This window comes from Zingiber officinale, chromosome 1A, assembly GCF_018446385.1.
Source record: "Zingiber officinale cultivar Zhangliang chromosome 1A, Zo_v1.1, whole genome shotgun sequence".
NCBI classification, from domain to species: Eukaryota; Viridiplantae; Streptophyta; class Magnoliopsida; order Zingiberales; family Zingiberaceae; genus Zingiber; species Zingiber officinale.
The window spans coordinates 131,980,236-131,991,944 of NC_055987.1; the positions used below are offsets into that span (position 1 = coordinate 131,980,236).

At 39.9% G+C, this 11,709-nt stretch overlaps 1 protein-coding gene and 1 long non-coding RNA gene across 2 annotated transcripts; one reads left to right on the forward strand and one right to left on the reverse strand.

Annotated features, from left to right (window-relative positions):
* Positions 1-6,867: 6,867 nt before the first annotated feature.
* On the reverse strand, positions 6,868-7,826 carry LOC122009979. Its single transcript, XR_006119753.1, has 4 exons — positions 7,433-7,826; positions 7,304-7,345; positions 7,113-7,159; positions 6,868-6,927 (listed from the first exon to the last, which is right to left on the reverse strand). It is a non-coding gene; the product is annotated as an uncharacterized LOC122009979 (long non-coding RNA).
* Positions 7,827-10,809: 2,983 nt separating this feature from the next.
* LOC122003030 lies at positions 10,810-11,477 on the forward strand. The gene is made up of 2 exons (XM_042558460.1): positions 10,810-10,831; positions 10,876-11,477. The coding sequence occupies exons 1-2, from the start codon at positions 10,810-10,812 to the stop codon at positions 11,475-11,477; spliced, it is 624 nt and encodes a 207-aa protein (XP_042414394.1).
* The last annotated feature ends 232 nt before the right edge of the window (positions 11,478-11,709 follow it).

Here is an 11,709-nt window from a genome sequence, read left to right on the forward strand (position 1 = left end):
TTGTTCAAATATGGATATGCATGATCCAAAATATTTCATCTCTTTCATTGATGATTACTCACGATATATGTATATCTACCTGCTTCATAATAAGAATAAAGCATTAAGTGTCTTTAAGATACTTAAGGCGGAGGTAGAAAAATAATATGAAAAATAAATTAAGATTGTGAGAATAGCTAGAGGTGGAGAATACTATGGTAAATATACTGAGAATGTGTTGATATAGGGAGCACCAAATGATCAAACCTGAGTTTTGATAATGACAAAGGATTCTAAGTTAAGTATTATTGTTATTCTAATGAGTTTGAATGAATGTGTAGGAAAGTTCTAGTTGAGGCTAGGCAAAGAAGTCCTAGTGGACACTGGGTAGGTGGAAATCTTTTTTGTGAGGCAACGAAGTCCTGGTCCGTGGGACTGGGCAAAGTCTTGGTAGGTTGAGGATATTTGGCAAAAATCCTAGGGTTGAGGATACTAGATTAAAGTCCTAGAGGTCACGGATGTTAGAGTGTATACTAAAATCCTAACTTTTTATAAACATATATTTTTGAAATAAAAGAATCATGTTGATCAAATGCCTACATTTATATGCTAAGTGTAGTTGTTCAATTAATTTATACTATAGATAATATGGTATATAGTGTCACACACAGAAGATCACGTGATCAATTCCTTATAAATTATAAACAGTAGCTCATGACTAAGATGGATACGAACAAACCATTGGAATAGTCGTAGTGTAATTTGGTATTATTTTATCTTGACTATAAAATTACACTAGTACACTATGAGTGTATTGAGCAGGACCATTTGAGGTAGCTTCTTTTTATACTGACTAAATAAAAGAATAAGACCTCTGTTATTATGGAAGTATGTACTCTTAATCCTAATATAATAACAAGCATATATACTTAATATTTATTTCTTTAATTTATCAAAGGGTGTGATTTAGTTCGATAAATCAATAGGCCCGATAAGTTGGGAAATAATATTATTTATAGTGTGTGTTGTTGATTATAAAAGGAACCCGTGTCCTAGGAATCTAGGTTGATGATGTCCCCAAGAGCAGCTCATAAGGAGTGTCATGTAAACCCTGCAGGTGGACTTAGTCCGACATGACAAGGAAGTTGAGTGGTACTACTCTTGGAGCTAGATATTAATTAAGTAAGTTGTTAGTAACTCATTTAATTAGTGGGTGTTCTATATCTTAAACACAGGGAGATTAACACACTCATGATAAGAAGGAGCCTAAAATATAATTTGGGATTGGTGCGGTAGTTCAATAATATCTCTTTAGTGGTATGAGTTATTATTGATGAACTTGAGTTGGGTGTTCGGGGCGAACACGGGAAGCTCAAGTTGATCGGGAGACCATAACCAATTCCTCCTCTCAGTCCCTATTGTAGCCTCTTATATATAGCCTTATATCCACCCAAAGCTTAGCCTTTTAGCCCATGCTAGGGGTCGGCCCCTATCCTTGCTTGGAGCCCAAGCAAGGGGCCGGCCAAGCAAAGCTTGGTGGTTGAGCTAGTGCCGGCCAAGCCTTGCTTGGTGCCCAAGCAAGGTGTCAGCCAAGTGTGAAAAGGGAAGAGCGATTTTATTAAAAATAAAATTTTGATAAAATCTTTCCTTTTATGTTTTCATCCACATGGTTTTAAAAGAGAGTTTTAAATTTTAAAATCTTTTCTTTTATAGATTTTCTACAAAGGATTAAAAAAGAGATTAGATATCTTTCCTTATTTGTAGTTATCTATAATGTGAAAGAAAGATTTTAATTTTTTTGACAAAACTTTCCTTTTTATAACCATGATATAAAAGGAGTTTTATTTTTATCTCTTATCTTTTATAGATATCCATAAAAAGATTTAAAAAAGAGATATTTTAATTTATAAAACGTTCCTTTTATAGCCAACCACAAAAGGGATTTATAAAAGAGAGATTTTAATTTTTGTTTAAAATCTTTCCTTGTTTGGTTTTACAAGAGGTGGCCGGCCAATATAAAGAAATAAAAGGAAGTTTTATTTTTGTTATAAAACTTTCCTTTTTTGGATTCACCAAGGAATATAAAAGAGGGGGAGAGTGTGCCTTCATGAGACACACAACCTATTCTATTGTTCCTCTCCTCCATCCTTGGTGGTCAGCCCTACCTCTTCTCCTTCTCTTCTTCATTGTGGCCGGCGGCATCTTCCTTTTCATTGTGGCCGGCGGCATCTTCCTTGGTGGAGCACTTGGTGGCCGGTAGCTTGGAGGTGAAGAAGTAGAAGAAGGAGGCATTGTTTTCTAGCATCCCTTGGAGCTTTGTGGTGGTGGCCGAAACTTGGAAGCAAGGAGGGCTTTGGTGGTTTTCTTCTTGGTAGATCATCGCCCACACGACGTCCAAGAAAAGAAGAGGAATATAATTGAAGATCAAGAGGCTGTTGCTTACAAAGAAAGGTATAACTAGTAATTTCATTCCGCATCATACTAGTTTTCTTTGTATGAATTTTGAAATACCAAACACAAGAGGCTTACGATTCTAGGTTATCGAATTTATGTTTTCGATTTTGTGTTTCTTTTTTTTTCGAACTTGTGATTCAATTGTTCCTTTTGGTTAAACCTAGGGTTACTATAAGAAATTAAATATTAAATTTCGTTGAAAGGCTTTGTCCAGGAAGTGGTGGATGTTCCCATACCCAAGAAGGTCTAGTGTCTCGCTATGTTTAACCTGGAAGCCAATCTCTGAAATTAATATTTAATTGAATTTGTAACATGGGTGGATTTGGATCAATAATGTTAAGCATCATTTGCGATCCAAGTCTAAACCACTAAGAACAGATAAATTGAATTTGGAATCAATAATGTTAAGTTCTGTTTGCGATTCCAAATTTAATTTATAAAGAACACAATAGGTTGTTAGGAAAGGTTCAGGACTTGTACAAAATTTTCGTACAAGGGAACCGATACGAGATTCCGAGTAGCAACCAACAATTGATATCAAAGCTAGGGTTTGCCTCTGTGTGTTTGGTTTTCAGTGTAATTATACACATGTCATACATATTTTAAGCAGGATAATAGTAGGATATGCTAACTCTGTGGTTGCAGGCTCCAACTATTATGGCTTAATGTGATTGTGTGTGATTGGACCCTTGGACATGGCAAGGGCATTTTATGTGTGCATGATTGTATGTATTAAATACAGCAGGAGCGGTATTAGTTTTAGGATTTTACATTTTTTGTTTCGATTTAGAATTCATGTACATTCCCTTATGGAATATAGGATCGATAAATGCAAAATTCTATTTTTATCGTGGATCATATCCTTGTGAGGCGTGGTACTATTTGAGGACCAGAGGCGCAGCGAAAAAAGAAGCAAGATAGATATGGCGACTAGACCCAATTGTGGTGGCTAAAGATGGAAACAGCTAGGGTTGGTAGTACACGGAGGGCAGTGATGGAAGAAGTCATAATAGATGGAAAATTATATTTCCATATTTATTGCTTTTATTTACTGTGATGTGTGCTTGCATGGTTAAAATTCTTCACCTTAAATAACTAAGTAGGAGAGGGATTAGTAAATAAAGTCCACGGTCTTACATTACTGGTTTGTAAGTGATGCAACAAACTTACGTGTTGGCTCTGAGTGCCTCCTTCCACAACGGATGAGTTTGTTTGCAGATCACTAGATCAAACTTCCTTTATGGATGGTTATAGGAAATTATTTAGGAGTGTGTGATCTTCTCCAACTGAAGGGGCACAATCCTATTTAATGGACTAACTATCAAGTAATGGTATACACTTAGACGCATTCAATAATATCCTCCCCAACGGAGTCACTGCTATTTTTGCGTGACCAAAGGAAAACCAACTATTAATTTTATTTGTCATAAAGTTAGGATGACAAGATAATAAAATTAATGGGTAAGACCCTCCTCTTACAAATGTTTGATTTTGTATACGTCCACACTAACGTGGCATGCAAAATTCACGGTGTTTTGAGGTGTTGGTAAATTTAAATAATATTGTTTGAGGAATCAATATTATTCTAAATTTAGAGTCTTGACCAAAACTTATTTTGTGATTCTTAGGATAACTTTCAAACCACTGGCTATTATACTTAAAGAGAATAAACTTACTGGTCCCAACTACATAGATTGGAAAAGAAACCTAGACATTGTCCTAACTGCTGAAGGCTATAAGTTTGTACTGTTAGAGACTTGCCCTGACGTGTCTAATAGTGATTCTAGTGAAGAGGAGATTGAGTATCATAAGAAATGGGTAAAAGCAGATGAGATGGCGCGGTGTTACATTTTGACTTCAATGTCAAATGTGTTGCAACATTAGCATCAGGACTTGCCAACTACTTATGATATGATAAATAATCTCAAGGAACTCTTCGGACACCAGAATCGGGCTGCTAGGCAAGAGGCAATGAGAAAATTAATGGCAACCACCATATCAGAAGGGACACCCGTAAGGGATCATATCCTAAAGATGATGGCTTACTTAAACGAGATACAAATCCTTGGAGCAGAAATCGATGGAGAAACCTTGATCGATATTATTCTCCAAATGCTACCCAGAAGTTTTGAGCAGTTCCGCCTGAACTATAATATGAATAAGAGGATGTATTCATTGACAGAACTACTGATAGAACTTCAGGCAGCAGAAGGGTTATTTCGTCATAATTCTCAAATTCACTTTGCTGAAAATGTTTCAACTTCTAAGTCGAAAGGCAAGAAGAAGAACAAGAAACAAGCTGGCTCGGCAAAGAAGGTGAATAGATCTCTAGATACTGGATCGAAAGCTGGAGTAAAGAAGACGAAAGGCAAGTGCTTTATTTGTAAGCAGACTGGACATTGGAAGGCGGGTTGTCCTCGTAGGAGAGAGAACAATAAAGGTATATCTTATTCTCTAGTAATTGAAACATATTTAGCGGTGTTATCTACCAGCACCTGATGTGTAGATACAGGAGCCACTGATCATGTCTGCAATACATTGCAGGAGTTTCAGGAAATCCGACGACTATATCAGGGAGAGATAACCGTCTACATGGGCAATGCTACAAAAGTGGATGTCATGCCCTGAGAGAGTCTCTGTCCGAAGAAATTTCGGCAGCACCTCCCCTGTACGGGTGACAATCTGAAGCACTTCTACAGGCATAATATACCTCAGCCACATGCGGCTGGAATCATAACAATAAAAGAAAACAAACACCACGCAGTTAATATCAAATTCAGCCACGCAGTTAAAAGTAAAGCAGCCCACTCGGCTGTACCAAAACCAAAACACAACAAAAACTGACAGAAACCAAATACAACCAAACACAAAACTGCTAGCCGGCTAGGCTTACACAACCAACAACATAACACCCGGAAACAAAATCAGAACACCAATCGAAATACAGAAATTTCATATACCAAGATAAAACAACAGAAAGGCAGCGAAATGTCTTCTGATGTGATGCGGGGACCAGCAGACAGGATGCTCCAAGCGACACCATAAATAACCTGGTACCTGAAAAGATAGTGTCCACGGGGGTGAGTTCAACAACTCAGCGAATACCAATAGATATGCCTAGTAAGATATATCTAACAGCAATAAACATGGAATACAGCTTTCGAATAATATATAGGAAATATACAAAACTGAAAAGTAACCAAGGAAGCTGTACTCACCAGGAACTCCTATCCTGAACTAAAGGGTCATCAAACCGATACGCAGTATGTCTCCTGTATGCATGTCAAACAAATGCATCCACCAAAATGCAGCATATAAGTGCAGCAAACACAAACAAATAAAGGCAATCAATGCATGTGATGACCGTGCACTCTAACATCACTGCTCCTGAACAGTGACCGAGTGGACGGAATGCTGTCGGAGTACTCCTGTCCTGTGACCCCAAATCATAAATGGGGGAGCTCAATGCTCTCATCTCCCAGTACACGATGACGGGGAGGACATCTCTGCCGGCTACCACGCTGAGTCACCTGACCAACGGAGCCAAACAGAGTCCACCATCTACCGCTACCACGCTGCTACACTAAATGCCAGCGGAGCCAAACAGAGCGGAACTGACTGCCGGCTACCACGCTGAGTCATATGACCAACGGAGCCAAACAGCAGAACCGCCACACACCTGCATGATATACCACTAAACCATGAGTGGGGGTGTGTGCAGTACATGTAACTGGCGATGAGCTCAACCATAGTGGAGCCGACAATCGCACAGCATGCAATCATGATGCATGTCACTAAGCATAGAAAAACTGATCAACATAACCATATCCATATATATAAAATGAGTACTGTAAAATCGATGGTCACATACCAAGATCTAGAGTACACAGGTCAGATAGAATATCAAAAACCTATGTCCTGAACATAATAAGTATGGAATATCCTGATCAGCATAGAAAAATCCATATATACATAATATGGGTACCACAGTATCAATAGGTCAAATCCACGGATTTAGGGTATACAGGTCCTCTATGGTATAATAACCTAGATCCTAAACATATCCCCCTTCCATAGCATATGTACCAACAATATGCACAGATCAAAGCCACAAGATCTAGGTACACGAATCATATATGATATACAAATAGGAATACACAATCCAGGCATGACATAAAAACCTAAGTATCAGATAATTTGGATACACATGCCAGAAACAAAAATATCGAGAGCCTAATCCTAACCTCAGTAAAACATGGTATGTCACTCTAGAAACTAAGATACTCATGGCAACAAATCACGAGATATAAGCACGAATACATGGATATCAAACAGTGACATACCAAAGGCAAACATGTTCATTGCTTGTAGTTATAAAATACTATGCATATCCAAATGACGATATCATAAAAGATAAGTCAAGAGGTACCCGCCTTCCGATGTAGATCGAGCTAATCAACCTCTATGTCGAAGTGCTCGTCCTGAATCCGAATCCTGTAATAAATCATATGGTTTAGCTAAGTTTTATTGTAAACCAAAATAGCTAAACCTAATTCTTCATTTACCCGGAACCCTAATTATTCCATCATTCGATATGATCTATATTAGTATCCGATTCAAGTCCAAATTCCCAGTAGCAAGACTTAGATCAGAACATAATTTAGGTAATCAATGCTTACCCTATCCTCAAGTTTATCCAAAAATCTCCCACCATACTGCAGCCACCCTATCAATAAGCACTTCTTGATCAATTTGACAAGAATTCAAAATGCTAAAATACTATGAATCAGATCTAGGCCCTATATAGAGATCAAATGAATACCATCGTCAGAAATCAAATGGGAAACAGAACAGAGGCAGAAATGCTCACCATGTTCTACTTATACTCGCATCCAAATCCTTGTCGATCTCCCTGCACGAACAATGTCGGGAGAAGAGGCACAAGCAAGACAGTGATCGGGTGATGTAGCAGAGTCCGGTAATAGGAGTTGCGACGTACAGAGACGTGACAGAAGATCAAGTCTAGGCTCGGGAAAAGGAAACCTACAACCAGCCAGCACCTCTGTCAGCCTCCGATCAGGTCCACCGTCAGAGGAGGAAGGGAGTCTTCGGCGTCGGTGATTGTGAACCCAAACTAGGGCACGGAAGTCGGCTGTGATGGTCGGCTCTGGCAGCACAGAGGGAAGAAGGGTTCGGCCGGCGGAAGCTCGCGGCGTCACGTCGGCCAGAGGAGAGAAAGAGGGTGTCGGGAGGCGCTAGGGCACAGGCGATGTGCTGGCTTCCTGTGGCCGGTGATCGGCGCACGGCTCGGCACGGATGAGGGGGAGAGGAGATCGGCTCTAGGAGGAAGAATGAGAAGAGAAGAATTGGTGCACCGGCGCCGGTAGGGCAAAGATCGGAGTCGCAAGGGCTCGGGAGGAAACCGTCGGCATGGGTAAGAGCACGGCGTCGGGGAGAAAGAAAAAGAAATAGGAAAAGAAAAAGGAAATTAAGAAAATATACATTTCCTCGCTTAAATATGTAGCCTAAATAGGCTTTTCCCGGGGCCCAGTTTTCATCCCCGTAAACTCGTCCATACGAGTTCCGAAAAATTCCCCAAAAATTTCCAAAAATTCCGGAAAATTCCCTTATTAATATTCGCCTATTTTCGGTATTTTACAGTGGAGGCTATTACGGTGGGAGACGTCTACTTATCATTCGATAGGAATAGAACTTTGGTTTTAAGAAATTATCTTTATATACCAACTTTTAGAAAGAATTTAATTTCAGTTTCTAAATTGTTTATGGATGGATATTCTGTTTCTTTTAATGACAAAGTAGTTATCAAGAAGAATAGGGTTATTATCTGTTCTAGTACATTAGTAGGTAATTTGTATACATTAAATCTAATTTCTCCCACAAAGCAACAAATGGAAAGTAATAACACATCTTCTAATTCGAATAAGAGAAAGGAACCTTCAGAAATGAACCAAACATATCTTTGGCATCTAAGGCTTGGTCACATTAACTTAAATATGATTCAAAGGCTAATAGCCGATGGACTCTTGGGTTCATTAGTGTTGGAAAACTTTCCAACTTGCGAATCCTGCATAGAAGGTAAAATGACCAAAAGACCTTTTAAGGCCAAGGGATATAGAGTCAAAGATGTGTTAGAATTAGTTCATTCTGATTTGTGTGGTCCTATGTCTATCCAGGCAAGAGGTGGTTTTGAATATTTTGTCACTTTTATAGACGACTATTCGAGATATGGATACATTTACTTGATGCACCGTAAGTCTGAATGCTTTGATAAGTTCAAAGAGTATAAGGCTGATGTGGAGAAACGTCATGGTAAAAGTATCAAGACAATACGGTCTGATCGTGGTGGCGAATACCTCTTTGGAGAGTTTAGGAATTACTTATCAGAGGTCGGGATCCAATCCCAATTATTTGTGCCTGGTACATCCCAACAGAATGGTGTGGCAGAACGAAGGAATAGGACTCTTATGGAAATGGTTAGATCGATGATGAGTTATTCAAAATTACCAAATTCGTTTTGGGGATATTCCCTGGAAACAGCAGTGTACATTCTGAATATGGTACCTTCTAACTCAGTACCCTCTACTCTCATGGAATTGTGGAATGGGTGTAAGCCTAGTCTGAGTCATATCCGGATAGGGGGTAGTCCAACACATGTGCTGAAGGGAGATACTGACAAGTTGGAATCACGTACAGAAGTTTGTCTATTTGTGGGATATCCTAAGGGAACGAAAGGTGGTTTATTTTATAATCCTAAAAATCAAAAGATTATTGTAGGAAGATTATGTAATGAATCATAATCCCATGAGCGAAATTGTTCTAGAAGAAATTAGAGAGGACACGTCTTGTCTAGTACCAACAGTACAAGATGAAATTTCACAAGAAACTGCAACACGTATCACAAATAATACACAACCACAGACAGTGCCTCGTCGTAGTGGGAGGGTTGTGAGGCAACCTGAAAGATTCATGTTTTTCGGAGAGTCTTCGGACTTGATCCCTGGCAAACATGAACCTGATCCCCGGACATATGACGAAGCACTCCAAGATAAAGATGTAGTATCTTAGCAAAGAGCGATGAATTATGAGATAGAATCTATGTATTCTAATAAAGTCTGGGAGCTTGTAGAACCATCAGATAGTGTACAAGCTATTGGATGTAAATAGATCTACAAAAAAAAAAAAGTGGGATAGATGGGAAGGTGGAAACCTTCAAAGCAAGGCTTGTTGCGAAAGGGTACACTCAGAAAGAGGGTATCGATTATGAGAAAACTTTTTCACCGGTAGCCATGCTTAAGTCTATCTGGATACTCTTATCTATTGTCGCTCATATGGATTATGAGGTTTGGCAAATGGATGTCAAGATAGATTTCCTTAACGGAAGTCTTGAAGAAAACATCCATATGAAGCAACTAGAGAGGTTCATTGAAAAAGGCAAAGAGCATCTAGTGTGCAAGCTAAATCAGTCTATTTATGGACTAAAGCAAGCTTTAAGATCTTGGAACATCTGATTTAATGAAATAATCCAGCTGTATGGATTTATTCGGTGTCTGGATGAGTCTTGTGTATACAAGAAGTGTGATGGAAACGTGGTGGTATTTCTTGTACTATACGTAGATGACATTTTGTTAGTTGGAAACAATATCAAAGTATTATCGGAAGTAAGGGTATGGTTGTCCAAGCAATTTGATATGAAGAACTTAGGAGAATGCGCACATATTCTTGGGATTAAAGTAATAAGGGATCGCAATAAAAGGATGTTGTGCTTGTCCCAAGCTTCGTATATTGATACAATCCTTGCTCGTTTTAGCATGCAAGACTCCAAGAAAGGTTTTCTACCTTTTAGGCATGGAATAGCTTTATCTAAAGAGATGTCTCCGAAGACATCAAAGACATGAAGGCAGTTCCTTATACTTCGGCTGTCCGAAGCCTAATGTACGCTATGCTGTGTACGAGACCGGATATCTGTTTTGCAGTGGGCATGGTTAGCAGATATCAAAGTAACCCTTACTACAAGAAAAACCCTCATAGACATCGGTGGAACAACAACGGTTTAAAGAAAAAACCGATGTCTTTGAGTATTTTACACAGGTTTTTCTAAAAACCGATGTCTATAAGCGTAGATTTTCGCTCATAGACATCGGTTTTTTAAGCCGATGTCTATGAGTGCCTTTTTTTCGTTAATAGACATCGATTTTAACAGCGGTTTTTAAAACCCGGTGTCTATGATAAAATAAAATAATTTAATTTTCACACTAATACTTAGCCGAAACCCTTCTTCGCATTTTGAGAAAGGAGAGGTGACGAGTTTGTCTTGTTTTCTAGGGTTTTAGAGTAGTAGCGGCGGAGGGAGGCAAGATGAAGACGACTAGGGGGAAAGGTGATACTAAGTTCCACCGATCCGATGAAGACGACTTTAAATAGTCATCAAAGAAAATGGAGAAGAACCTCGACTACAGCGGAGCTTCCCCATGGACGCATCGGCGTTCGCGCAGATCGACCCGCTCCACTGGATCCTTGACATGAACTCCCTCGTCAGCGATGCCTACTGCGACGTTAGAAAACTCTGTGTGTTTCTCCTCCCGGTTGCGGCTTCCTCCTTCCCACCCGGCAAGGCCCTCACCGTCTACTTCCAGCCCCTTGGTCATCCCTTCCTCTTTTGCGACGCCATCCACCCTGCCCACCCATCCGCTCTCCTCTCCCTCCCTTGGCCTGACCCTTCCGAAGAACCCCCTATTCCTGACCCTAACCCTAATCCCCTCCAGCTCGCGCTCACCTCCGCCAAGATCGGCATCTCGGTCAAGGACCTCGCCTCCTTGCCACCTGTCGCTTACGCCGTTGCGGAGAAGAAGGCCGAGCGACTCGCTCTTAGGGTTGGCAAGAACCTCTTCAATTTCATGCAGTCCTTCTGCGGGATTGACGGAAGCCGGCTCGTCGTGCCCATGGATATCCTTGACCGGTGGTTCAAGAAGTTCCAGGAGCGAGCCCGTAAGGATCCTAGTTACCTCAAAGATTTCTCCTTGTGACAGACAGGTGAATGCCCAATCCCAAAGGTGCTGCTTTTTGCAAGGATCTCTTTCCTTGATGGTATCGCGTTTCATATTATATTTTGGTTGCATCTGATTTTCCTGAATTGTATGATACTTATTCTTTTCATGCCTCTTCATTTTTATGTCTCTCTCAATTAATCCAGGCGGATGATCTTTGATGTCCACTTTAACCCCCACAATGTGTTTGCTGATTGTCCCCAACCAACTA

Bases quoted from the DNA above. Each gene is read 5' to 3' on its own strand.
- LOC122003030 (XM_042558460.1), top strand. From the start codon at position 10,810: ATGAAGACGACTAGGGGGAAAG. The intron at 10,832-10,875 runs GTGATACTAAGT...GACTTTAAATAG, and splicing joins GAAGACGACTAGGGGGAAAG to TCATCAAAGAAAATGGAGAA.